This window comes from Mesoplodon mirus (genome assembly GCF_964341445.2).
Source record: "Mesoplodon mirus genome assembly, chromosome: 2".
Classification (NCBI taxonomy): domain Eukaryota; kingdom Metazoa; phylum Chordata; class Mammalia; order Artiodactyla; family Ziphiidae; genus Mesoplodon; species Mesoplodon mirus.
The window spans coordinates 157,562,897-157,589,270 of NC_138977.1; the positions used below are offsets into that span (position 1 = coordinate 157,562,897).

A 26,374-nucleotide genomic window follows, 5' to 3' on the forward strand; every position below is an offset into this window, starting at 1 on the left:
GAAAGAAAGAAGAAAGGAGAAAAACCAAAATAATCATTTTAATAGAGATGCTGAAAAATATTTATTGGGCTAAATTGGGTACTCACTTATGCTAAAATATTTTGGAAAACTAGAATAAAAGAGAACCTCTTTAACTTGTTAAAAAGATATTTACCAAAAAAAACCCCACACACTATAATTAATGGTGAAACTTTATAAGCATTTCCTTTATTTATTTATTTTTTAAAATAAATTTATTTTACTTATTTATTTTTGGCTGTGTTGGGTCTTCGTTGCTGTGTGTGGGCTTACTCTTAGTTGCGGTGAGCAGGGGCCACTCTTCGTTGCCGTGGGCGGACTTCTCATTGCGGTGGCTTCTCTTGCTGCGCAGCACAGGCTCTAGGTGCGCGGGCTTCAGTAGTTGTGGCTCGTGAGCTCTAGAGCGCAGGCCCAGTAGCTGTGGTGCATGGGCTTAGTTGCTCCGCGGCATGTGGGATCTTCCCAGACCAGGGCTCCAACTCGTGTCCCCTGCATTGGCAGGAGGATTCTTAACCACTGTGCCACCCGGGAAGTCCAAGCATTTCCTTTAAAATCAGGAATGACAGAAAAATTATTAAAAATTTAGAAACAGGCAAAAGAGAATAGTAGGTATTCCTTCAATGCAGTGCTGAGTTTGCATCTTTGATTTTTCTATTGTCTGTGCTGTTTTACAGCTGTGTAGATGCAGAGGTTAACTTGTAGCTATTTGTCTGGTACAGGTGAAAGTAATTTCTGTCCAGTATAATGCCATCCCAAAGTATAGTTTATTGCTCTGTAGGATGTTAACCAGTTCTGGACCTAACCCAGCAATCTTATCCTAAATTTCCTTTATTAAATGAACTCTGAAGTATCCTTTGAACCAGTTTTAATATATTCCTGGTTCCCTCATTAATTAATGAGTTAAATAAAATCCTTGACATACATCCATTTTACATTTGCATGAGAGCTATGATTTACCCTTTTGACAAGTACACTTGAACAAGAAGAAGTCAAGGATGGCTGTAACTACTGCTTCTATTCATCATATACTAGAAGACTTAAATAAGTAACTAGTAAAAATAAATAATATGAGTATTAGAACAGAAGATTTAAAAAATGCTGTTATTTTCAGATACGGTTGTCTATATAGACAATCCAAAAGAATTCAAAGCAAATATGTGAATTTAACTAGCTTGCTGAAGACAGAAAAGCTAATAGTCTTCCTATACGTTTAGCAACATTCATTATAAAATTTAACTTGAAAAGATACAAATTACAAAAGCAACAACAGCCAAAAATGTACCTAGGAATAAACTTAATAGAAGGTGTGCAAGATTCCTTTGGAGAAAATTACAAAATATTATCGAAAGATATTATAGAAGACCTAACAATTATATTATGCCAATAAATACTAATGGTCAAATCAGAAAACTGACTATTCTGTGAATTACTCTGTAAGTTAAATTAAGTTTCATTAAAATTCTGTAGAATATTTTTTGTGGAAATAGATTTTAATATTTATATGGAATAATAAAGCATCCAGAATAACCAAGACAATTTTGAGAACTTGTCTTTTCAGATATCAAGAGGATATCATAAAAGTTAAAAGACAGGGCCTCCCTGGTGGCGCAGTGGTTGAGAGTCCGCCTGCCGATGCAGGGGATACGGGTTCGTGCCCCGGTCTGGGAGGATCCCATATGCCGCGGAGCGGCTGGGCCCGTGAGCCATGGCCGCTGGGCCTGCGCGTCCGGAGCCTGTGCTCCGCAACGGGAGAGGCCACAACAGTGAGAGGCCCGCATACCGCAAAAAGAAAAAAAAAAAAAAAAAAAAAAAAAGTTAAAAGACAATGTGACATTGGCTCAGAGACAAGCAAACAGATTATTGGAATAAAATAGGAATTCCAGAAACAGATGGAAGCATATAAGGAATTTGGTATGTCATAGAGGAAGCATTACAAATCAAGGAGAAAAGTGTTAGTGTAATTGGTTTATTATATGAAAAAAATAATTTCCCTAATTTACACATTAAGAAAAAAAATAAATTTCAGATAGGTTAAATATTTAAAAGTGAAAAACAGCACTTTAAAATTATTGTGTCTTTTAAAAAGGAGAATATATTTATTACATTGGGGTAGGGAAGGAATTTTTAACTAAAACCAAAAAAAGGAAAAAAAAAACTGCTCTACAATGAAGAACTTGTAAATAGTAAAATTTACCATAAACATACTTGAAAGATAATTGTCAGAGAAGGAAAGACATTCATGGCATAAAAAATGAAGGATTAGTATCAAACATATATGATAAATTATTACATATAAAGAAGAAAAAATATTTTTAAATCCACCCCCCCAACCCAGAGTTGGCAATAAGCAATGGATTTGAGCAGATGAGTCCTTAAAGTGTAAGAAAGCATACTGATGATTAAATACATAAAAAGATCATAATCTCACTAGTAATCTGGGCAAAAATATTAAAATGATAAGAAAGAATCATTTCACATCCAACAGATTAGCAAAAACGTAAAACTTCTAATAATTCCAAGTGTTAACAATGATGTGGATGAATGATTACTCTTTTAGATTATTGGTGAAAGTATAAATTGGTACAACTACTTTGGAAAACAATTTTATGATGCATAATAATTTGAAAGTTTGCAGCCATTTTGGAAAGAAGGGAGTTTGGCACTATCCAGTACACTATCCAGTACACTTGAAAATGTGCATACCCTGTGACCATCAATTTCTTGTTTAGGCCTGTTATCATAGAAGAGCTCTCAGAGAAGACATAAACAAAGATGTTCACTGAAGTATCATTTAATAATGAAAACTGGAACCAACGCAAATCTCCACTAATAGGTGATTGCATAAATAAGATGTGGTATCTTCCTTTGATGAAAAACTATGCAGCAGTTAAAATGAATGAGCTATCTATATAGATTAACACTGGTAAATGTCAAGAACACATATGCTGAGCGTTAAAAAATAGGTTGCCTAATATTATATACAGTATAATGTTTTTGCATACATTTTTAAAACCATACAAAAGAATATTATCCTAAAAACTTGGTTTGCCTAACATGGCAGGTAATGATAATAATTTTTTTTTGGATAAAAAGAGGAAAAAATTAGGGAATATGCAATACAAATATACATGGATTTATGTGGTTTTCTGTATTGTTTATTATAAAAAAGAATCAATGAATGAAGAAAAGCAGTGCATAATAAGTGGAAGAAATCAACTAATATAAGGTCCCTTGACAGCATAATTACTTCTTACACATTCAGCAAATACCTGAGGCATCTAAACCCTACCGGCACTATACTGACTGAGTATAAATTGGTATACAAGATAGATACAATTGCTGCTTAAAATTTAAAAGGATACAGACTAGTGAATTGATAATCACAATACCACAAGAAAAGTGCAGACATAGGGAAGTACATGGTAGTAATACAGGTACATGAGAGGACCACTGTGCTGGTCAAGGTGTCTTTGGGTGTAAGTAACAGAAAAAAGCTTACACAATTACAGGAATGTATTGATTTAAATAACTGGTAAGTTTAAAGATAGATCAGGATAGGTTTGAGTCAGCAACTAAAAAACATCATCCAAGAGCAAGTTTCCCTTCCTCAATTCTACAATTCCCCGGGGGTCAGCTCAGCTTCACTCTACTGTTGGCTCCCTCTTGTGGGGCCACATGGTTATCAAATACTCTAAGTTCAATGTTTCTCCAGTTCATGACCAGGGAGAGACACAGAAGGCTTTTTTTTTTTTAACATCTTTATTGGAGTATAATTGCTTTACAATGGTGTGTTAGTTCCTGATTTATAACAAAGCGAATCAGTTATACATATACATATGTTCCCATATCTCTTCCCTCTTGCGTCTCCCTATCCCACCCCTCTAGGTGGTCACAAAGCACTGAGCTGATCTCCCTGTGCTATGCGGCTGCTTCCCACTAGCTATCTATTTTACGTTTGGTAGTGTATATATGTCCATGCCACTCTCTCACTTTGTCACAGCTTCCCCTTCCCCATATCCTCAAGTCCATTCAGAGAGGGTGTGGAGAAAAAGGAACCCTCTGGCACTGCTGGTGGGAATGTAAATTGATACAGCCACTATGGAGAACAGTATGGAGGTTCCTTCAAAAACTAAAAATAGAACTACCATAGGACCCAGCAATCCCACTACTGGGCATATATCCTGAGAAAACCATAATTCAAAAAGAGTCATGTACCAAAATGTTCATTGCAGCTCTATTTACAATAGCCAGGACATGGAAGCAACCTAAGTGTCCATTGACAGATGAATGGATAAAGATGTGGCACATATATACAATGGAATATTACTCAGCCGTAAAAAGAAACGAAATTGAGATATTTGTAGTGAGGTGGATGGACCTAGAGTCTGTCATACAGAGTGAAGTAAGTCAGAAAGAGAAAAACAAATACTGTATGCTAACACATATATATGGAATCTAAGAAAAAGAAAAAAAAAAGGTCATGAAGAACCTAGGGGTAAGATGGGAATAAAGACACAGACCTACTACAGAAGGCTTTTTATAAGAAATGAGGAAGCTTCTTTCTTTAGAAGCCTCCAGAAATCTCTTTATCACAGCGCCTGTGTACTGCTGTATTCCCAGCACTGGGTAAAGTGGAGGCCTTCGATTAAAATTGTCCAACTGACCTGAATCTCCACAGATAATAAATTCACAAAACACTTAGCAGGATATCAAAAAACCCAATATTTGTTAAGAACAAAATACTTTTATCTTCATAAATATTAGCAAATATATGCTAATTTATTCACGTGTTTTCTAAATTTGCACTTTTTTTTACTAGAAGTATTGTCTATTTCTCCAATGATGCTTTTTAAGTATTTCTCTATTTTGAAAGTTATAATCACAAATTACATATTCTACTACTATGTTACTTGGAAATTTATAGTGATTTACTAGAGAATAAATGTGTAAGCAAGATTCTTTTTAAATATGAACTTACAATGAAAAATGAAAAGAATAAGATGATAGGGGGAAATATGGTTAAATAGTTTTATAACTCAGTTGGTAAAATTCTACCTAAGCCTGACATAAAAATCAAAAATTATAAAAGAGATAAATTTAACTACCTAGAAATTAAAATCTATGTGTAAAAAATACCCTAAAGAAGGTAGATATAGAAGCAATGAATTGGGAATTAATATTTTAACATAGGGACTTCCCTGGTGGTCCAGTGGTAAAGAATCCACCTTATAATGCAGGGGACGCAGGTTTGATCCCTGGTCAGGGAATTAAGATCCCACATGCCGCGGGGCAACTAAGCCCGTGTGCCACAACTACTGAGCTCACACGTATCAACTAGAGCCCACACGCCCTGGAGCCCATGCACCACAACTAGAGAGAGAAAACCTGCATGCCACAGCTAAAGAGAAGCCCGCACACCACAATGAAGAGCCCGTGCGCCGCAACAAAAAAAAATGTTCCCGCATGCCTCAATGAAGATCCTGCGTACGTAGCCAAAAATAAATAAAGTAAATAATAATTAATTTTAAAAATATTTTAACATATGTGATTGACAGGTTAATTGCCATAAATTACAAGGAATTCTACAAATCAATACCAAGTAATCAAACAAAATAAGGAAAAGGCAAAATTCATTTTAAAAAAATCCAAAGAAAAAGTGCAAACAACCACCAAACATATGAAAAGAAGTTCCAGCTGACTATTAATGAAAGAAATGTGAATTCAAACAATGAGATATTTTTCTCGTAAAAAGATTAAAATCAGTGATGATCTTAGTGATGGAAAAAGACCATTTTAGGAGATGGGAGTGTAAGTACAACTTTATCAAAAGAAATTTGAAACAATCTATTTATAGTAAAATCAAATTCAAAATTAAGATATTGAAACCTTTAGATTCAGAAACTCTATTTCTAAGAATTTTTCCTGAAGAAATAATTGCACAGATGTAGAAAGAAGTATGTACATAGGTATTTATTGCAACTCTGTTTTCAGAATAAAAAATTGGAAACCCCTTAATTGTCCATTAGTTGTAATCTAGTTAAAAAAATAATACTAGTCATCTATGGAATATTATACAATTCCTAAAATAATGTTACGTCTATACCTAGTGACAAGGAAAGATAAAGATAACTACATAAATGATTTTTTTAAATTGCCAAAATGTGATATAACGTGATCACATTTTTGTGAAATACATTATGTAGGTGTTTGAACATGTATTTAAGAAATCCAAAAGAGAGTGTATCAGAGGAAAACCTGTGATTATCTCTTGGGGGTGGGATTATGGAAGAGTAACATTCTCAACCTTGTACATTCTATATTGCTTAGATATTTTACAGTAGGCATGTAACACTTTTGTACCAGAAAAATATATAATTTTATTTTATATATTTAAAATATAACACATAATTTTAAAGAAAGAAATTAGTACTCTTAATGCTGTTGAATAACTCATATTAATATATTTACCTGACACATCATTGACAGCTAACTGAGTAACTCAAAATTGTTTAAATGTTCATTTCAAGTTATTTGTAGGGTGATATATTAGTAGAAAATATGGGAAATAGTATACAAGAGTAGAAATTTCTAAATGAAGGGAATGAAGGCAATAAAAAATAGAATATTGAAGAAAGGTGATTATTTGGGAAAGCTGAATGGTTAAAGAAAGTGGAAAATGTGACATTCAAGGTAATTTATAACATCAGTGCTTAGTACACCCCAATTTGCTTACTGATGATTCCCCAAAATTTATAAAAAATCAGCACCAATCAACTTCTGTTGTTCTCTATGATCAAGTAACCCATATTTCTTGTATCAAATAAGAAAAGATGTTCCATTTAGTGATGGATATAAGAGAAACCAAAACTAGCTGAGTAATTCCCCTCAAAAATCACTGTTCTTCTTTTTTTCCTCCTTTAGCCATCTTTGATACTGTGTCTGGGGCTGAGAATCCAGGGATAAATAACATGTGTACATGCCTTCTCAGGAACTTGAACTCCAGGTGAGAAGTCAAACAAACAAATGAAAAAGAAATGGAAAAACAGTTCTAATACATTGAAATAAGGTGTCGTGTAAGGCAGTGTAAATAGGATTTTGTGTGTTGGGAGTGCTTAAAAATAAAGCTGGCCTCCCCTGTATTTAAGGGTGGAGATTAGAGGTCAGTTTTAGATAAATCTTTATTCTGTGATAAAACACCTATTATAGTTATCCCTTGGTTATCAAATTAGGATGAATACACTCAGGAAAACTGGAGTTTGCAATTTTTTATGGAGAGCTCAGAAAGTAATATTGTACACAGTACAACAATTAGGAGGACGAAGTATAGGAGTCACCCGGAGAGTTACCATGATTGGAGGGACTGCAGGCAGCCCAGGTACAGTGTGTGGTTGACTGTGAACTTCTCTGGATTCAGCTATTCTGACACAGCACTGGACGTTGAGGAAAAATACCTGAGCCTGGATATAAACTAAAAAGTGATAAAATTGGTGTCCAGAGTTGACCCTATGGGACCTGGCCATTGAACTGACCCAAGAAGGGCATTCTTGTAGTATATGACAAATTGACAGGACATGTCCTCAAATGGTTACATCCTGAGCTGATAAGAAGAAACAGCATGAGTGGCTTGAGGTGTGGACTACATGAATCTGTGGAATCCCTGGACAACAAGGAATTAGAGAAGTTAATAGGCATATGGATGCTTTGAGATTGATTGGAAAAAAATTAAACAAAGTGATGACATTTGCCAACTGTTACTCGATCTAAGAATGTCCAAACAATGGCAGAAAATGAGTAGCTGGAGAATAAGGGAATCGTAGAGTGAAAAGAGTTTTGGACTAGGATTCGGAAGATTTGGGATTAAATATTACCTTATTTGTTATCATTATGCCAAATAATTGTTTTACAATGTGTGTTAGTTTCTGCTTTATAACAAAGTAAATCAGCTATACATATACATATATCACCATATCCCCTCCCTCTTGCATCTCCCTCCCACCCGCCCTATCCCACCCCTCTAGGTGGTCACAGAGCACCGAGCTAATCTCCCTGCGCTATGTGGCTGCTTCCCACTAGCTATCTATCTTACATTTGGTAGTATATATAAGTCCATGCCACTCTCTCACTTTGTCGCAGCTTACCCTTCCACATCCCCATGTCCTCAAGTCCATTCTCTGTCTGCGTCTTTATTCCTGTCCTGCCCCTAGGTTCTTCAGAACCTTTTTTTTTCTCTTAGATTCCATATATATGTGTTAGCATATGGTATTTGTTTTTCTCTTTCTGACTTACTTCACTCGTATGACAGACTCTAGGTCCATCCACCTCTCTACAAATAACTCAATTTCATTTCTTTTTATGGCTGAGTAATATTCCATTGTATGTATGTGCCACATCTTCTTTATCCATTCATCTGTGTATGGACACTTAGGTTGCTTCCATGTCCTGGCTATTGTAAATAGTGCTGCAATGAACATTGTGGTACATGACTCTTTTTGAATTATGGTTTTCTCAGAGCATATGCCCAGTAGTGGGATTGTTGGGTCATATGGTAGTTCTATTTTTAGTTTTTTAAGGAACCTCCATTCTCTTCTCCATAGGAGCTGTATTAATTTACATTCCCACCAACAGTGCAAGAGGGTTCCCTTTTCTCCACACACTCTCCAGCATTTACTGTTTGTAGATTTTTTTATGTTGACCATTCTGACTGGTGTGAGGTGATACCTCATTGTAGTTTTGATTTGCATTTCTCTAGTGATCAGTGATGATGAGCATCCTTTCATGTGTTTGTTGGCAATCTGTAAATCTTCTTTGGAGAAATGTCTATTTAGGTCTTCTGTCCATTTTTGGATTGGGTTGTTTGTTTTTTTCATATTGAGCTGCATGAGCTGTTTGTAAATTTTTGAGATTAAACCTTTGTCAGTTGCTTCATTGGCAAATATTTTCTCCCATTCTGAGGGTTGTCTTTTCATCTTGTTTATGGTTTCCTTTGCTGTGCAAAAGCTTTGAAGTTTCATTAAGTCTCATTTGTTTATTTTTATTTTTATTTCCATTTCCCTAGGAGGTGGGTCAAAAAGGATCTTGTTGTGATTTATGTCATAGTGTTCTGCCTATGTTTCCTCTAAGAGTTTTATAGTGTCTGGCCTTACATTTAGATCTTTAATCCATTTTGAGTTTATTTTTGTGTATGGTGTTAGAGAGTGTTCTAATTTCATTCTTTTACATGTAGTTGTCCAGTTTTCCCAGCACAACTTATTGAAGAGGCTGTCTTTTCTTCATTGTATGTTCTTGACTCATTTATCAAAAATAAGGTAACCATATGTGTGTGGGTTTATCTCTGGGCTTTCTATCCTGTTCCATTGATCTATATTTCTGTTTTTGTGCCAGTACCATACTGTCTTGATTACTGTAACTTTGTAGTATAGTCTCAAGTCTGGGAGACTGATTCCTCCAGCTCCGTTTTTCTTTCTCAAGATTGCTTTGGCAGTTCGGTGTCTTTTGTGTTTCCATACAAATTGTGAAGTTTTTTGTTCTAGTTCTGTGAAAAATGCCATAGGTAGTTTGATAGGAATTGCATTGACTCTGTAGATTGCTTTGGGTAGTATAGTCATTTTCACAATGTTGATTCTTCCAATCCAAGAATATGGTATATCTCTCTATCTGCTTGTATCATCTTTAATTTCTTTCATCAGTGTATTATAGTTTTCTGCATACAGGTCTTTTTTCTCTTTAGGTAGGTTTATTCCTAGGTATTTTATTCTTTTGTTGCAATGGTAAATGGAAGTGTTTCCTCAATTTCTCTTTCAGATTTTTCATCATTAGTGTATAGGAATGCAAGAGATTTCTGTGCATTAATTTTATATCCTGCTACTTTACCAAATTCATTGATTAGCTCTAGTAGTTTTCTAGTAGCATCTTTAGGATTCTCTATGTATAGTATCATGTCATCTGCAAACAGTGACAGCTTTACTTCTTCTTTTGTGATTTGGATTCCTTTTATTTCTTTTTATTCTCTGATTGCTCTGGCTAAAACTTTCAAAACCATGCTGAATAATAGTGATGAGAGTGGACAACCTTGTCTTGTTCCAGATCTTAGAGGAAGTGGTTTCATTTTTTCACCATTGAGAATGATGTTGGCTGTGGGTTTGTCATATATGGGCTTTATTATGTTGAGTTTACTTCCCTCTATGCCTACTTTCTGGAGAGCTTTTATCATAAATAGGTGTTGAATTTTATTGAAAACTGTTTCTGCATCTATTGAGATGATCATATGGTTTTTCTCCTTCAATTTGTTAATATGGTGTATCTCATTGATGGCTTTGCGTATATTGAAGAATCCTTGCATTCCTGGAATAAACCCCACTTGATCATGGAGTATGATCCTTTTAATGTGCTGTTGGATTTTGTTTGTTAGTATTTTGTTGAAGATTTTTGCATCTATGTTCATCAGTGATTTTGGCCTATAGTTTTCTTTCTTTGTGACATCTTTGGTTTTGGTGTCAGTGTGATGGTGGCCTTGTAAAATGAGTTTGGGAGTGTTCTTCCTTTTGCTTTATTTTGGAAGAGTTTGAGAAGGATAGGTGATAGCTCTTTAAATGTTTGCTAGAATTCACCTGTGAAGCCATCTTGTCCTGGGCTTTTGTTTGTTGGAAGAGTTTTAATCACAGTCTCAATTTCAGTGCTTGTGACTGGTCTGTTTACATCTTCTGTTTCTTCTTGGTTCAGTCTTAGAAGGTTGTTCTTTTCTAAGAATTTGTCCATCTCTTCCAGGTTGTCCATTTTATTGGCATATAGTTGCTTGTAGTAGTCTCTCATGATCCTTTGTATTTCTGCAGTGTCCATTGTTACTTCTCCTTTTTCATTTCTAATTGTATTGATTTGAGTCTTCTCCCTTTTTTTCTTGATGAGTCTGGCTAATGGTTTATCAATTTTGTTTATCTTCTCAAAGAACAAGCTTTTAGTTTTATTGATCTTTGCTATCATTTCCTTAATTTTGTTTTCATTTATTTCTGATCTGATCTTTATGATTTCTTTTCTTCTGGTAACTTTGGGGTTTTTTGGTTCTTCTTTCTCTGATTGCTTTAGGTGTAAGGTTAGGTTGTTTATTGTGATGTTTCTTGTTTCTTGAGGTAGGATTGTATTGCTATAAGCTTCCCTCTTAGAACTGCTTTTCCAGCATCCCATAGGTTTTGGGTCATCGTGTATTTATTGTCATTTATTTCCAGGTATTTTCTGATTTCCTTTTTGATTTCTTCAGTGATGTTTTGGTTATTAAGTAGTGTATTGTTTAGCCTCCATGTGTTTGTATTTTTTACAGATATTTTCCTGTAATTGATATCTAGTCTCATAGCATTGTGGTTGGAAAAGATACTTGATAAAAGTTCAGTTTCCTTAAATTTACCAAGACTTGATTTGTGACCTAAGATATGATCTATTCTGGAGAATGTTCCATGAGCGCTTGAGAAGAAAATGTATTGTGTTGTTTTTGGATGGAATATCCTATAAATATCAAATATCAATTAAGTCCTTCTTGTTTAATGTATCACTTAAAGCTTGTGTTTCCTTATTTATTTTCATTTTGGATGATCTGTCCATTGGTGAAAGTGGGGTGTTGAAGTCCCCTACTATGATTGTGTTACTGTCTATTTCCCTTTTTATGGCTATTAGCATTTGCCTTATATATTGAGGTGCTCCTATGTTGCATGCATAAATATTTACAATTGTTATATCTTCTTGGATTGATCCCTTGATCATTATGTAGTGTCGTACTTTGCCTGTTGTAATATCTTTATTTTAAATTCTATTTTGTCTGATATGAGAGTTGCTACTCCAGCTTTATTTTGATTTCCATTTGCATGGAATATCTTTTCTACACCCTCACTTTCAGTCTATGTGTGTCCGTAGGTCAATGTGGCTCTCTTGTAGACAACATATATATGGATATATATGGGTCTTGTTTTTGTATCCATTCAGGCAGTCTGTGTCTTTTGGTGGAAGCATTTAATCCATCTACATTTAAGGTAATTATCGATATGTATGTTCCTATTACCATTTTCTTAATTGTTTTGGGCTTGTTATTGTATCTTTTCCTTCTGTTTTGTTTCCTGCCTATAGAAGATCCTTTAGCATTTGTTGCAAATCTGGTTTGGTGGTGCTGAATTCTCTTAGCTTTTGCTTGTCTGTAAAGGTTTTAGTTTTTCCGTCAAATCTGAATGAGATCCTTGCTGGGTAAAGTAACCTTGGTTGTAGGTTTTTCCCTTTTATCACTTTAAATATGTCTTGCCACTCCCCTGTGGCTTGCAGACTTTCTACTGAAAGATCAGCTGTTAACCTTATGGGGATTCCCTTGTATGTTATTTGTTGCTTTTCCCTTGCTGATTTTAATATATTTTCTTTGTATTTAATTTTTGATAGTTTGATTTGCCATTTGATATTACATTGAGCTGGGAAGTCTCTGGTGGACCAATGTCCTGAACTCAGCTCTCCAACTTCAGATGCATAGGCCTGAAACCCGCCCAGAGCACCAAGACCCTTTTGGGAAGTCTGAGGTCTTCTGCCAGGCTTCAGTAGGTGTTCTGTAGGAGTTTTTCCACATGTGGATTTATTTCTGATGCATTTTTGGGGAGAAAGTAGATCTCCATGTCTTATTCCTCCACCATCTTGAAGGTCTCCCTCCATTATGCCAATTTTAAATGAAGGAATAGAAACTCAGAAAGTTAACTAAGTCAACGAAAGATACCTAGCTTCTGAGTGGCAGGAATGAGATTGAAATGCAAAGCACTGAACAACTCAGCTGACATTTCTCACTGCAGATATCCAACTGACTTCTTGATATATCTTTTTGAAGTGTTACAGGCATCTTAAATTGGACTGGACAAAATAGAGCTTTGACTTTCTCTGCATGCCCTCCTAATTCACTTCCCCACAGATTTTCCCAGCCTCAATTATGGTATCACCCTCTCTGTCCAGTTGCTCAGGCTTCAAACTTAAGAGCCATCCTTGATTTCTACTAATTCATCTAATTCATGTAATTCATTGGTAGGATCTACAAGTTCTATAAAACATATCCTGCCATTAATACTGTTCAACTACCATTTTTTACCCCAACTATGGCAACAGCCTCTAAATTGGTCTTCTAACAGAACAAATCTTTAAGTATGGACGTCAGATGCTGCTGAGAACTCTTGCCTCCTTAACAGTCCATCCTGCACACAGAAGCCAAAGTGGACTTTCTAAAGTCTGATTCATACCCTGCCATACTTCAGTTTAAAATCACCCAAGGCCTTCTGTTTATAACCTGGAAAAATTCCACTGTTCTTGCAGTGCCCACGCACTCATTCCCCTGCTCTCCACTCTCCCCTTCGTTCCCTACTCTGAGCCACGTTGGCTGTTCTGACTCTTAGACAGTCAGCTCCTTTCCATCTCAGGATTTTGACATCAGCTTTTCCTTTTCCACATATCTTCCTCCTACTCATCATTCAAGTAACAATCAAAATGTAACGACAAAGAAGTGACTACCTTAGTTAAAGCAACACCTTCACTCACTCTGAATGGCCTTTCCACATTTTATCTTCTTCTTAATGCTATCACTTCTTGAAATCCCAAGAGATTAAAGTCTCATTGAAGACATAGATTCTGTTTTACACACTTTAATATTTCATGCCCATAATGGTACCTGTGTATATTTGGTGTTTAACAAATATTGTTTGATTGACTGAATTAATGGGTTATTTTCATCCTAAGGTAGCTTTTCAGAAATGATGAACAAACTAGTGAAACAATAGAATATTCTCTTTCTAAATACAGGCATATGAACATATTGCGAGTTCAGTTCCAGACCATCTCTATAAACCAAATATCGTAATAAAGCGAGTGACATGAATTTTTCGGTCTCCTAATGTATATAAGAGTTATGTTTACACTATATTGTAGTATATTAAATGTGAAATCGGGCTTCCCTGGTGGCGCAGTGGTTGAGAATCTGCCTGCTAGTGCAGGGGACACGGGTTCGAGCCCTGGTCTGGGAGGATCCCACATGCCACGGAGCAACTAGGCCTGTGAATCACAACTACTGAGCCCACGCGTCTGGAGCCTGTGCTCCACAACAAGAGAGGCCGCAATAGTGAGAGGCCCACCCACTGTGATGAAGAGTGACCCCCGCTTGCCACAACTAGAGAAAGCCCTCGCACAGAAACGAAGACCCAACACAGCAAAAATAAATTAATTAATTAATAAACTCCTACCCCCAACACCTTAAAAAAAATAAGTGAAATAGCATTATGTCTAAATAAACAATGTACATACCTTAATTTAAAAATACTTTATTGTTAAAACATGATAACGATCATGTGAACCTTTAGCAAGTCATCATCTTTTTGCTGGGGGAGAATCTTTTATTGATGTTGATGGCTGCTGACTGATCAGAGTGGTGGTTGCTAAAGGGAGGGTGGCTGTGGAAATTTCTTAAAATAAGACAATGATGAAGGTTGCAACATTGATTGACTTCCTCTCACGAGTGATTTCTCTGTAGCATTCAATGCTGTTTGATAGCATTTTACACACAGTAGAATTTCTTTCAATATTGTAGTCAATCCTCTGAAACCCCTGGTGCTGATTTATCAACTAAGTTTACATAGTGTTCTAAATCCTTTCTTATCATTTCAACAATCTTCACAGCATCTTCACCAGGAGTAGATTCCACCTGAAGAAACCATTTTTTTTTGCTCATGTATAAGAAGCAACTCTCATCCGTTCAAGTTTTATCACGAGATTGTAGCAACTCAGTCACATTTTCAGGCTCCACTTCTGTTTCTCTTGATGTTTCCACCACATCTGCAGTTCCTTCCTCCCTGGAAGTCTTGAATCCCTCAAAGTCATCCATGAAGGTTAGCATCAACTTCTTCCAAACTCCTGTTAGTGTTGATATTTTGACCTCTTCCCATGAATCATGAATGTTCTTAATGGCATCTAGAATAGCGAATCCTTTCCAAAAGGTTTTTAATTTATGTTGTCCAGATCCATCAGAGGAGTTGTTATCTATGTCAGCTACAGCCTTATGAAATGTATTTCCCAAATAATAAGACTTAAAAGTTGAAAGTTCTCCTTGATCCATGGGCTGCAGAATGGATGTTGTGTTAGCAGGCATGAAAACAACCTTAATCTCATTGTATGTCTCCATCAGAGTTCTTGAGTGACAAAGTACATTGTCAATGAGCAATAACAATGAGCCCCAAAACAATTAAAATAGTAACATCAGAGATCACTGATCACAAATCACCAAAAAAATACAATAATAATGAAAAAGTTGGAAATATTGCAAGAATTACCAAAATATGACAAAGAGACATGAAGTAAGCACATGCTGTTGGAAAAATGGTGCTGATAGACTTGGTTGATGCAGTTTTGCCACAAACCTTCAATTTGTAGAGAACACAGTATCTACAAAGAGCAGTAAGGTGAAATATAATAAAATGTGTTATCCCTGTAATGGTAAATAATAAGAAAATCTTTGTTAAACTAAAATCTGTGGGTATTACGCTTAGATTGCCTGTGATTGTTCAAAAGTAGGAAAAAATGTGGGGATACATTGTGATGTATTGCTCAAGTTGGTACTTAGATTGTAACCATATAGTACTTATATCTTACAGTAAAGACCCACAGTCAAGAACAAATCACAACTCTATAGCAATTTTCAGTAATTGAAAGGCCAGAATCTTTCATTTCATTTCAAAGTCAGAGCCCAAAACACCAAGTCTGATAACTCCTGAAATTATTCTTTGGAATTCCAAGAGAAATACTATGTTTACATACTGTACATACAATAATTTACTAAAGTTAGTATTTTCCACCTTTTGTTCTCATAAGAGGTTAGGCTGAGCAAAGAGTCACCAATTTTATTATTTTATTGAATAGAAATTTTAAAAATGGAAATTGTTGCAGCAATTGCTGCTGTTATGAATTAAACCAGCTCTTATTTTTAACAGACCCTCTAGATTTCTGAGACACTTTCCTAATCTGGATACATAATACTCTCTCCCTGTCTTCTCTATCATGCTGGTTTTCACAGCAGCTTTTGTTAACTAAGCAAACTTGGGTCCGCTTGCCCAATGCACAGCAAAGCCAATCTACTGATACCAGATTGCAGTGAAGGAAAGTATAGCATTAATTGCAAGGCAACCAATGTGAGGCCAAGGAAGGAGAATGGGCAGCTCATGCTCAAAGGATCCAAACTCCTTGATGGCTTTCAGAGAAGGGTTTTTAAAGGCAAGGTGAGGGAGAGGGTCACAGGGTGACTGATCAACCCATGCACATTATTCATATTGGTTGACAGTGAGGTAACCCAGTGGTAGCTCAGGAGTCAACATCAACAACCTTCCAGTTCCAACCGGTCTGGGGTCTGTGTGCGGGTGTTTAGCATGCAGTTAATTTCTTCCACCTGGCAGGGGTTTTAGTATCTGCAAAACAACTCAAGGTTAGGGTTCAGGATATTCTCTATAGCCCTTGAGGGGGAACGAAAGGTCCTTGACTTTGTTTTATGGAGAAACTATGGTTATTTTGTCTTGCTTGACTATTTTCCTTTGTTTCTCCATTTTCTCACTTCTCTGATTAAATTTGCTCTTTGGAACTCAGGGAAGGCCTAGGATGTTGAAGATTTTTTACAAACAAGAGGCAGGGGACACAAGTGAGAGGTGCCTGTCCGTGGGAAGACCCCTCAGGGTCCTGCTTGTTTTCACTTCTCATAGTGGAAACATAAGATAGTGTTTGGGAGTGGTAGGAAATGAAACCAGAGGGGCAAGGCTGGACCAAGTCTTGAGGCTGAAGGATCTAACCATGCTGAGGAGCTTGGACTTTATTGTGAGAGTTTATGTTTTGGAAAAGAAAAGGAGGAGAAGAAAAAGAGGAGAAGGGGAAGAAGAGAAAAGGGACTCTTGTTTGTCTCATATTACATTCTAAGTGCTATCCAATTTCTCTTCCTCTTTTTGCTCCCAAACTTCTCAAATGAGTCCTCTATACTGAGACCTATATAATAGGATGTGAAAGTAGGATAGTTGCTATTTTCTCAGCTTTAGTTGAGACTCTAAACTGGAGAACAAAATGTTTTATTATCCACAAATTATAAAAAGAAGCGGCTAAAAAAAGACAGCCTAAATTTTAATCAGATAAATTCATCCTTAGCCTACATTGAAGATACTTTAAGGAGAGGCTTGAAAATTAGTAGAAATGGGTGAGTAGAACTTCCTTAGTGAAAGAAACATGAGAGACTGAATATACAAATGAACAGTGCCTAGATCATATATGTCAAAAGAACTCTCACCCACATCCTCTGCAGCAACCAGCCGAGAAAGCCAAACCACAACCTCTGTAGCAATCATCCAGAACAGTTAGGACTTGATCCGTGACTGCCAGCTTCCTAATTTTTGACCTTACTTCCAACTCAGAACAAGCCAGAAAAAATAAAAAAGCCAAATATGCTCCTCAAACCCATCACATAAGATGCTCTGCTTCTAGTTAGAGCTCCTCTGGCTTCCCCACACCAACAATCTCCAATCAGAGAAAACCTGAAGGCATTCCTCTTTCTATACTCTGGAGCTTTCCTATCCCCTGCCTGCCTTTGATTCTCTGCTAAATGCAAGTACTGGTGATGACTTCCTTATTACAAAAGGCTCTGAACAAATAGCCTCAGTTCTCATTAAGGTGGTCTTTATTTATTTTCAGAGTGCTATGATATTTCTCCTCCCCTCTGCCTGGGGGACAGGACAGTGGCGCTTCCCCCTTACCTATAGCCAAAGACTCAGGGACCAACATGTTATTCAGTTCCAACAAATGTCTAAAGGGGAGGTTGGTTGAAGGGACCTGTGATGACTGAAGAAAAAAGGCACAGCTATGATGGCACAATTTGGTAGGGCAGGGATGTATGCAGATATCACATAAACCAAGTGTGGATCAATTGGGCTATCTTGAAAGGGACCCTCCCAAGATGACTTCCTGGGAAAGTGATTTGACCCCAAGAGAAGGTCTCTTAAAAACCCACAAAAGCACCCAGTGAGAGAAATCATCAACTTTTTGATGGACCAAATGGGAAAAAACATACAAGTGAAATAACACTGTTTCTGCCTTTATTTCTTTTCCCTCCCACAATACCATATTTAGAAAATCCGTGGGTAGAATAGTGAGTAGGAGAGGAAGTAATGAAATTTTCTTTTACCCTCAAATTTGATTATTTCAAATAGTATTTTATTGGAATATTATTTCTTTATGCCAACACTTATTTTTTTTGCTGAGGCTTCTGAAAGAGTTGCTGAGAAAACTACCCTGCATCTCCTCTGCCGTGGGCCATGACACTCTTCTTGGTTAAATTATGAGTAAAGAAGTTTTCTGTAAAATATTAAAAGCTTAATATTAGAGATAAATTTGACCAGTCTGCTTTCTCCCATTGTGTTATTCTAATGCAATTAAACAATGCAAGGTGAATTTGCTTTGAGGAGACCACAAATTAACTTGCAATTTTGAACAAAGCCCTGTGATTGTTCATCAGGCCACTGTTATACCCACCCATTAACCTCTACTGACTCCAGAAGAGAGAGGAGAAAAAATAATAATAAAAAATAAAAAATAAAAACTTCACTGGCGTTCCATCGGGAACTTTAGATCAGGGAGCCCTACAATGCTTCTCATATCACTGACCTGACATCACCACTCCAAAGACAGGCCTCTCTGAACTTCTTCCTGAATTCATCCCCCCATTCTTGTCTTTCCAACCACTCAGTGGGCTGTGAATAAGAGCTGTGGTAAAGAGTAGGAAATGCTGGCAGTGAGGGGAGGGGTTTCTATTTTCCATAGAGTAATCAGGGGTGACCTCACTGAAAAGGTGATAATTGAACAGAAAACTTCAAGAATTCAGAGAATAAGCCATGTGGATGGGGATGGGGTAGGGAGGATGATAATATTTAAGTCAGAGTAAGTGCAAAGGATATGAGGACATAGGCTTGAGGATTCTAGCAATAGCAATGGACAAACATCACTGGAATGAAGTGAGACAGGAATTATGAAGAAAAAGAGCTAATGAAGTAAGAGGTAGTGTGTGTATGTGTGTTTGGGGGTGGTGGGGATTGTATCATATAGGGCTTTGTAGGGCATTGCGAGAACTTTGGCCCTTATTATGTGTGAGATGAGAAACCAGTGGAGGATGTTGAACAGAGGAGTGATTTCTCTCATTCAGAGAGAAAGGATGACTCTTGCTGTTCTCCTGATAGAGGAGTGGTGGTAGGTAAGGACTGATGAAAAGGAGACTATTATAACAATACAGCAAGAACTGGGTGGTGGCTGGATCAGGGTAGGTAGTGACAAGGGGTTGAATTATGCATATATGTTGATACAAGCAGTAGAATTTGCTGGAGGATTGAATATGGGAAATGGGAGGGAAAAAAGGAGTCAAAGATGATTCCAAAGTATTGTCTTAGGCAACTTGTGGGCCATTTACTGAGAAAGAACTGAGAACACGTGGGGGGTGAAGTAGGAGTCGGTAGTTGGCAGTCCCTATGGGGGGTAGAAACAAAGAGCTAACATTCACAATAAGGAAGTAGAGACACTGCCCAAAGGTTCAGGAAGGATCCATAGGGTACACGCTTTTAAGCTATTCTTTAACATATGGATGAGGTTTTCACAGAGGAGAAAGAAAGAAGAGTATCCTTTTTCTTAAACCGGAAGAGCCAAGAGAAAGGAACTGGGAAAGCATGGACCATTATTTGGAATCGTGATCATTGTGGTTTGGTTGCAACATACGATACACATAGGAAATTGCAGAGAAATAGTTTTGGGAAAGCGGGATGGAGCAAGATGGTGACGGCCTTGCATGCTTAGTTTAGGAGTTTGGACTTGACTTGCTAGGCAACTGGGATATGCTACAGAATTTTAAGCAAAGGAGGGAAATGGTAATATTAATCTCCACTTTAAGATGTCAGTGGAATGTGGGATGGATTGGGGGGGCAGGTGAGGGAATGGAGTTGAAAGCAGGAAAGTAATGAAGCCGTTGTGATGGACAGTTTCTATTTGCCCTCCCAGGTTCACTCTCTATCCTTCTTCAACCTGCATTGTGCCCCTGGAGTCTGACTGTTACAGACTGTTTATATAGGCTACCTTTACCCTCTAATTTATGATTAATTTGTCCAATAGGAAACACAGCAGGAGAAAAGAGAGCAGGTGTAGAGTGAGGCCAGAGTGACTGTTATCCTGAGTCACTCACTCCCTGCCGTGCGTGTCTGCTTAAAGATACAGCTCCTATCAGGAGGCCCTATTCTACAGAAACCTGGGGTCCAAAAACTGCTCTCTTCCTTTTTTAAAAATTTTTTTATTGAAATATAGTTGATTTACAATGTTGTGTTAGTTTCAGGTGTACAGAAAAGTGATTCAGTTATACATACATATGTACAAATATACTATTTTTCAGATTCTTTTGCATTATAGGTTATTACAAGATATTGAATATCGTTCCCTCTGCTATGCAGTAGGACTTTGTTGGTCATCTATTTTATATATGGTGATGTGTATATTTTAATCCCAAACTCCTAATTTATCCCTCCCCCCCACACCTTTCCCCTTTGGTAACCATAAGGTTGTTTTCTAAGTCTGTGAGTCTATTTCTGTTTTGTAAATAAGTTCATATGTGTCATTTTTTTAGATTCCACATCTAAACATCATATGATATTTGTCTTTCTCTGTCTGACTTACTTCACTCAGTATGATAATCTCTAGGTCCATCCATGCTGATGCAAATGGCATTGTTTCATTCTTCTTTATGGCTGAGTAATATTCTGTTGTGTATATATACCACCTCTTCTTTATCCATCCATCTGTCTGTGGCTCTCTTCCTTGACTCCTTAAGCCTAGAGAACAAACAGGTTTCTTTGCAGTTGGTATATGTGTTATAATGTTCCTTAACCCTGCTCACACCCTTGGAAAAATTCCCTTCACCAAACTGTCCTTAGTATCCCTATTCAAGCCTGCCATTCATTTGCCACTAAAACTGTAACTGTGTGCCACAGAAAAAACTCCAATCATGGTATTTAAAACTTGGTATTTTACTTTTTTTTTTTTAATGACATCCAGGGCTAGTGTGGTACTTTTGTGGTCATGCGGTATCTTGGATTGTATAATTCTTCACCACACTAACACTGGCTACCACATGGCTGTGGGAACACTGCCCATCACTCCCACTCTACAGGCAGCAGGAAGGAGAACAAAAGGGGTCCATTTCCCAACAACTTCAAGAAGTCTTCCAGGAAGTCTCCTTCAATGCTTTTGTTTCCATCTCTTTGGCCAAACTTCATCACGTGGCTCTGCCAACCTACAAGTGAGACCGGGAAATGATTTTTCTAGCTGGGCGTGTTGCAGCTCTGAATAAATTTGGAGTTTTGTCATTAAGAAAGAAGCAGAAAATGATATTGTATAGGTAATTACAAGCCTCAATTCTGGTTAAATAATCCAAAAAATTGAATAGGTAACAAGGGCCAGAGAATGTGTTGAAGGAAAGGGGAAGTAGTTATGGATACTGTGAAAGATATACAAGATGTTAATGTTGGAATGACCCTGATTAACATCCTCTTTATTTGACAATATTTTACTTAAGCCCTTTGATCTAATAAAATATTATTTATCTGAATACACAAATCTCTAAAATCTTCTTGTTGACACCTTTTATAGAGTATAACCAAGAAAAAAGAAATGGACTTAAGTCTGAAGAGAAGTGACTAGAAAACAAAAGAATATTGGCAATTTCCATTTCTACAACTTTGGTAATGTTAAGTAATTCTGGAACCATATCAAAGGACACAATGACAGAATTTCCATTGACCTAAATAACCTGAAAATAAAGTGGTCACAAAATTAAAACTGTTGAATTATGATCATCACACACATACTTTTTGCAAAGCATGCCACTCAAAAGGAGCAAAGTTCAGTGTTACTGATAAACATGAACAACTGTTGATGTGTCAAAGGTCTAAACTTTTGGGACATAAGCTTCCTTGATGAGCTGAATCTTAGGAAAAGTAATAACTTAATTTTGTCTCTCAAACTTTAATTAACACACAACATGTTCCAAGATCTTATGTTTTTTTATTAGTTTGTAGAAAGTACAGAACTATATTTCTTCTCTCTCTGAGAGTTTATATTCCTTGAGATATGAAACTGTACTTCTGAAAGCTGTGTGCATTTTATGTACAATATACTTGCACATATTTGCAACACACTTTTCTTTCCAAAGCCCTCATGGCTGAGCTAGTCACTAACAGAACATTGCTCTGAATGTCATTATATAGAAAAAAATTCCCACCTTTAAATACATTGTAATTTATGCAGTTGTTCTTGATTTCCAAACTAAGAAACGAATTTGTAACTATGTGAAAAATGTAAACTGAATTTTTCATTGAAATATATATGTTAACACCATCATGGTTACCATCTTTTTGAATGAAGTGATAAACATATGTTCTAATTTAGTCCAGCAAGTGCTAGATTTGGTATTGGGAATCTTACATCTGTTCTTCCCAAGGAAACACACTGTCTCTTAATTTTTATCAACATTAACTTGTAATTTGCTAAATATAAGCTAGTCACATTGCTTCATTTGTAAAAAAAGTAATTAACATTCTAGGGTGGGGGGAAGGGATAGTTAGGGAGTTTGGGATTGACATGTACCCACTGCTATATTTAAGATGGATAACCAACAAGGATCTACCGTATAGCACAGGGAACTCTGCTCAATGTTATGTGGCACCTTGGATGGGAGGGGAGTTTGGGGGAGAATGGATACATATATATGTATGGCTGAGTCGTTTTGCTGTGCACCTGAAACTATCACAACACTGATAATCGGCTATACTCCAATATAAAAGAGTTAAAAAAATTAACATTCTAGCTTGTCTTCACTTTGCTATCCATCACGCTCTGTGGAGCCATTAGAAAATATACATTTATGAAACATGTCATGGCTTGTAAACCTAGAATTCTGTTTATAATTCAATTCCCTCTCCACAGTTTACCTTGTGTTATTTATTTAACCAATATTTACCAGATTCAAAAATTTTTAAGACTTTTCCTAACTAGCCATGTCAGGCTCTGTGCTAGGAGCTAGGTGTTTAATATTGAGCTTTATGTATTGATTAGCTCTCTATAAATTTGTGGTTGATTATATGTCTTTTGATGCCCAGGAGTTTTGTCTATGGAGAGGAACAACCAAAAGTATTTTTACTTCATTTGATTTTCAGCTTACTAAATTCATAATTTTACTTACTAGACTCGTATATTCATATTCATATTGATGGTAAATTTGGTTAACTAAATTTACTTTAAAAAGATAAACAGCAATTCCATATTAAGCATGCCTGAACACCTTAAACAGCAAATAGAATATGTATAAATACAAGAATTATACAACTTATTATTACATATACCTTTACATGTATTTTAAAATAGTAACATTATAAGGTTGGTTAACATCTTCAATATTCCTAGTGTTGTTGTATAATATTTTTACTCTACTTAATTTGATATCTGCCTAAGGTTTTAGTAATACTATGTTTAAATAGTGTTTCCAGGGGTGGTGAATCTTTCCTGATTAAAAAAAGAAAAAAGACTTTTCCTAACTAGCCATGGTCACAGGATCTAAGTTATCAATCAGTTGATTATTGGATGGAGAATTTGGATATAGAATTTAGCTGCTTCTCTCAAGCAGATTAAAAGTCAAGAAAATTACTATCAGGCTATTTCATTTTATGGTTAAGTTTTGCAACCATTTGTCTTTCTTATAAATGATGTATTTTGAAAGTTAGTAATTTCACCTATGTCTTGTCATCATAATATATTGACCTGGTCTGTTAGCATTATTACAACATTTTTTATTCCTTAACTAGTATCTTATTATCATTTGTAGAACCGCATAACAGTTTCATCTCTTAAGAGATGCAAGAACAGGAACATACATTTCTCTTTAAGACATTTTGCTAATTTAAATACTTTTGAACACTCCTACTTTGTTATAATGTGCTCATTACTATTAGCACTATTTTCTACTTGATATTACATGTGGCTATGAGGGCTGATTAGTTCTCCCTGTTATTGATACAATACCTTTTATGGACCATGTAAAAATTGTCAAACTCTTTGCTAAAGTGATTATACCATTTTACGTTTCCTGCAGCAAGGTATGAGAATTTAACTCACATCCTCTCCAATACTTAAAGTTGTCAGACTTTTTAATTTTAGCCATTTACTGGGTATTGTAGTGGTACTTAATTGTGGTTTTCATTTGCATTTTCCTGATGACTAATGACATTAAGCATCTTTTCACGTGTTCATTAGTTATTTGTATATCTTCTTTTTTAAAGTATTTGTCCATGTTTATTGGGTTGTTGTTCAATTTACTATTAATAAGTTGAAAAAGTTCTTTATTTCAAATTCACATCTTTGTCAAATACATGTAACATGAATATATTCTTCACTCTGTGGCTTACCTTTTCATTCTCTTGATAATGTTTATCAAAGAGCCAACATTTTTTTGTGTGTGAAAACCAATTAATCAATTTTTGTGACTCATGCCATCCCAGAGTAAAAAACATTTGTTCCTATGTTTTCTACTAAAAATTTTAAGTTTTATTTCTTAAGTTTAAGTGTACATTTAAGTATAATTTTGACATTTGGTATGAAGTAAGTGTCCAGGCTCACTTTTTTTCATATGCATATCCAACTGTTTGGGCACCATTTTTAAAAAGACTGTCCTTTCCCCATTCAATTACCTTAATACCTTTGTTAAAAACCAAACGGTCACATATATGTGGGTCTATTTCCGAACTTTCCATTCTGTTCCATTGATCTGTGTGTCTATTCTTTCACCAATAGCTCACACTTGGTTAATTTTTTTTTATTATTAGTTTCTGCTTTATAACAAAGTGAATCAGTCATACATATACATCTGTTCCCACATCCCTCCCCTCATGCATCTCCCTCCCTCCCACCCTCCCCATCCCACCCCTCCAGGCGGTCACAAAGCACCAAGCTGATCTCCCTGTGCTATGCGGCTGCTTCCCACTATCTATCTACCTTACGTTTGGTACTGTATATATGTCCATGCCTCTCTTTCGCTTTGTCACAGCTTACCCTTCCCCCTCCCCATATCCTCAAGTCCATTCTCAAGTAGGTCTGTGTCTTTATTCCCGTTTTACCCCTAGGTTCTTCATGACATTTTTTTTTTAATTCCATATATATGTGTTAGCATACAGTATTTGTCTTTCTCTTTCTGACTTACTTCACTCTGTATGACAGACTCTAGGTCTATCCACCTCATTACAAATAGCTCAGTTTCATATCTTTTTATGGCTGAGTAATATTCCATTGTATATATGTGCCACATCTTCTTTATCCATTCATCCGATGATGGACACTTAGGTTGTTTCCATCTCCGGGCTATTGTGAATAGAGCTGCAATGAACATTTTGGTACATGTCTCTTTTTGAATTATGGTTTTCTCAGGGTATATGCCTAGTAGTGGGATTGCTGGGTCATATGGTAGTTCTATTTGTAGTTTTTGAAGGAACCTCCATACTGTTCTCCATAGTGGCTGTACCAATTCACATTCCCACCAGCAGTGCAAGAGTGTTCCCTTTTTTCCACACCCTCTTCAGCATTTATTGTTTCTAGATTTCTTGAAGATGGCCATTCTGACTGGTGTGAGATGATATCTCATTGTAGTTTTGATTTGCATTCCTGTAATGATTAATGATGTTGAGCATTCTTTCATGTGTTTGTTGGCAGTCTGTATATCTTCTTTGGAGAAATGCCTATTTAAGTCTTCTGCCCATTTTTAGATTGGGTTGTTTGTTTTTTTTGCTATTGAGCTGCAAGAGCTGTTTATAAATTTTGGAGATGAATCCTTTGTCAGTTGCTTCATTTGCAAATATTTTCTCCCATTCTGAGGGTTGTCTTTTGGTCTTGTTTATGGTTTCCTTTGCTGTGCAAAAGCTTTGAAGTTTCATTAGGTCCCATTTGTTTATCTTTGTTTTTATTTCCATTTCTCTAGGAGGTGGGTCCAAAAGGATCTTGCTGTGATTTATGTCATAGAGTGTTCTGCCTATGTTTTCCTCTAAGAGTTTGATAGTTTCTGGCCTTACATTTAGGTCTTTAATCCATTTTGAACTTATTTTTGTGTATGGTGTTAGGGAGTGATCTAATCTCATACTTTTACATGTCCCTGTACAGTTTTCCCAGCACCACTTATTGAAGAGGCTGTCCTTTCTCCACTGTACATTCCTGCCTCCTTTATCAAAGATAAGTTGACCATATGTGCATGGGTTTCTCTCTGGGCTTTCTA

The 26,374-nt window shown here is 36.3% G+C and overlaps 1 protein-coding gene across 1 annotated transcript in view; it reads left to right on the top strand.

The window, feature by feature from the left end:
• Positions 1-6,964: 6,964 nt before the first annotated feature.
• The window catches only part of PPA2 (inorganic pyrophosphatase 2), a 163,649-nt gene continuing 144,239 nt past the window's right edge, over positions 6,965-26,374 (top strand). The window contains exon 1 of the mRNA XM_082611080.1: positions 6,965-7,021. Within this exon, the coding sequence (XP_082467206.1) occupies positions 6,995-7,021 (27 nt within the window). The 5' untranslated portion in view covers positions 6,965-6,994. The remainder of the gene's footprint in view (positions 7,022-26,374) is intronic.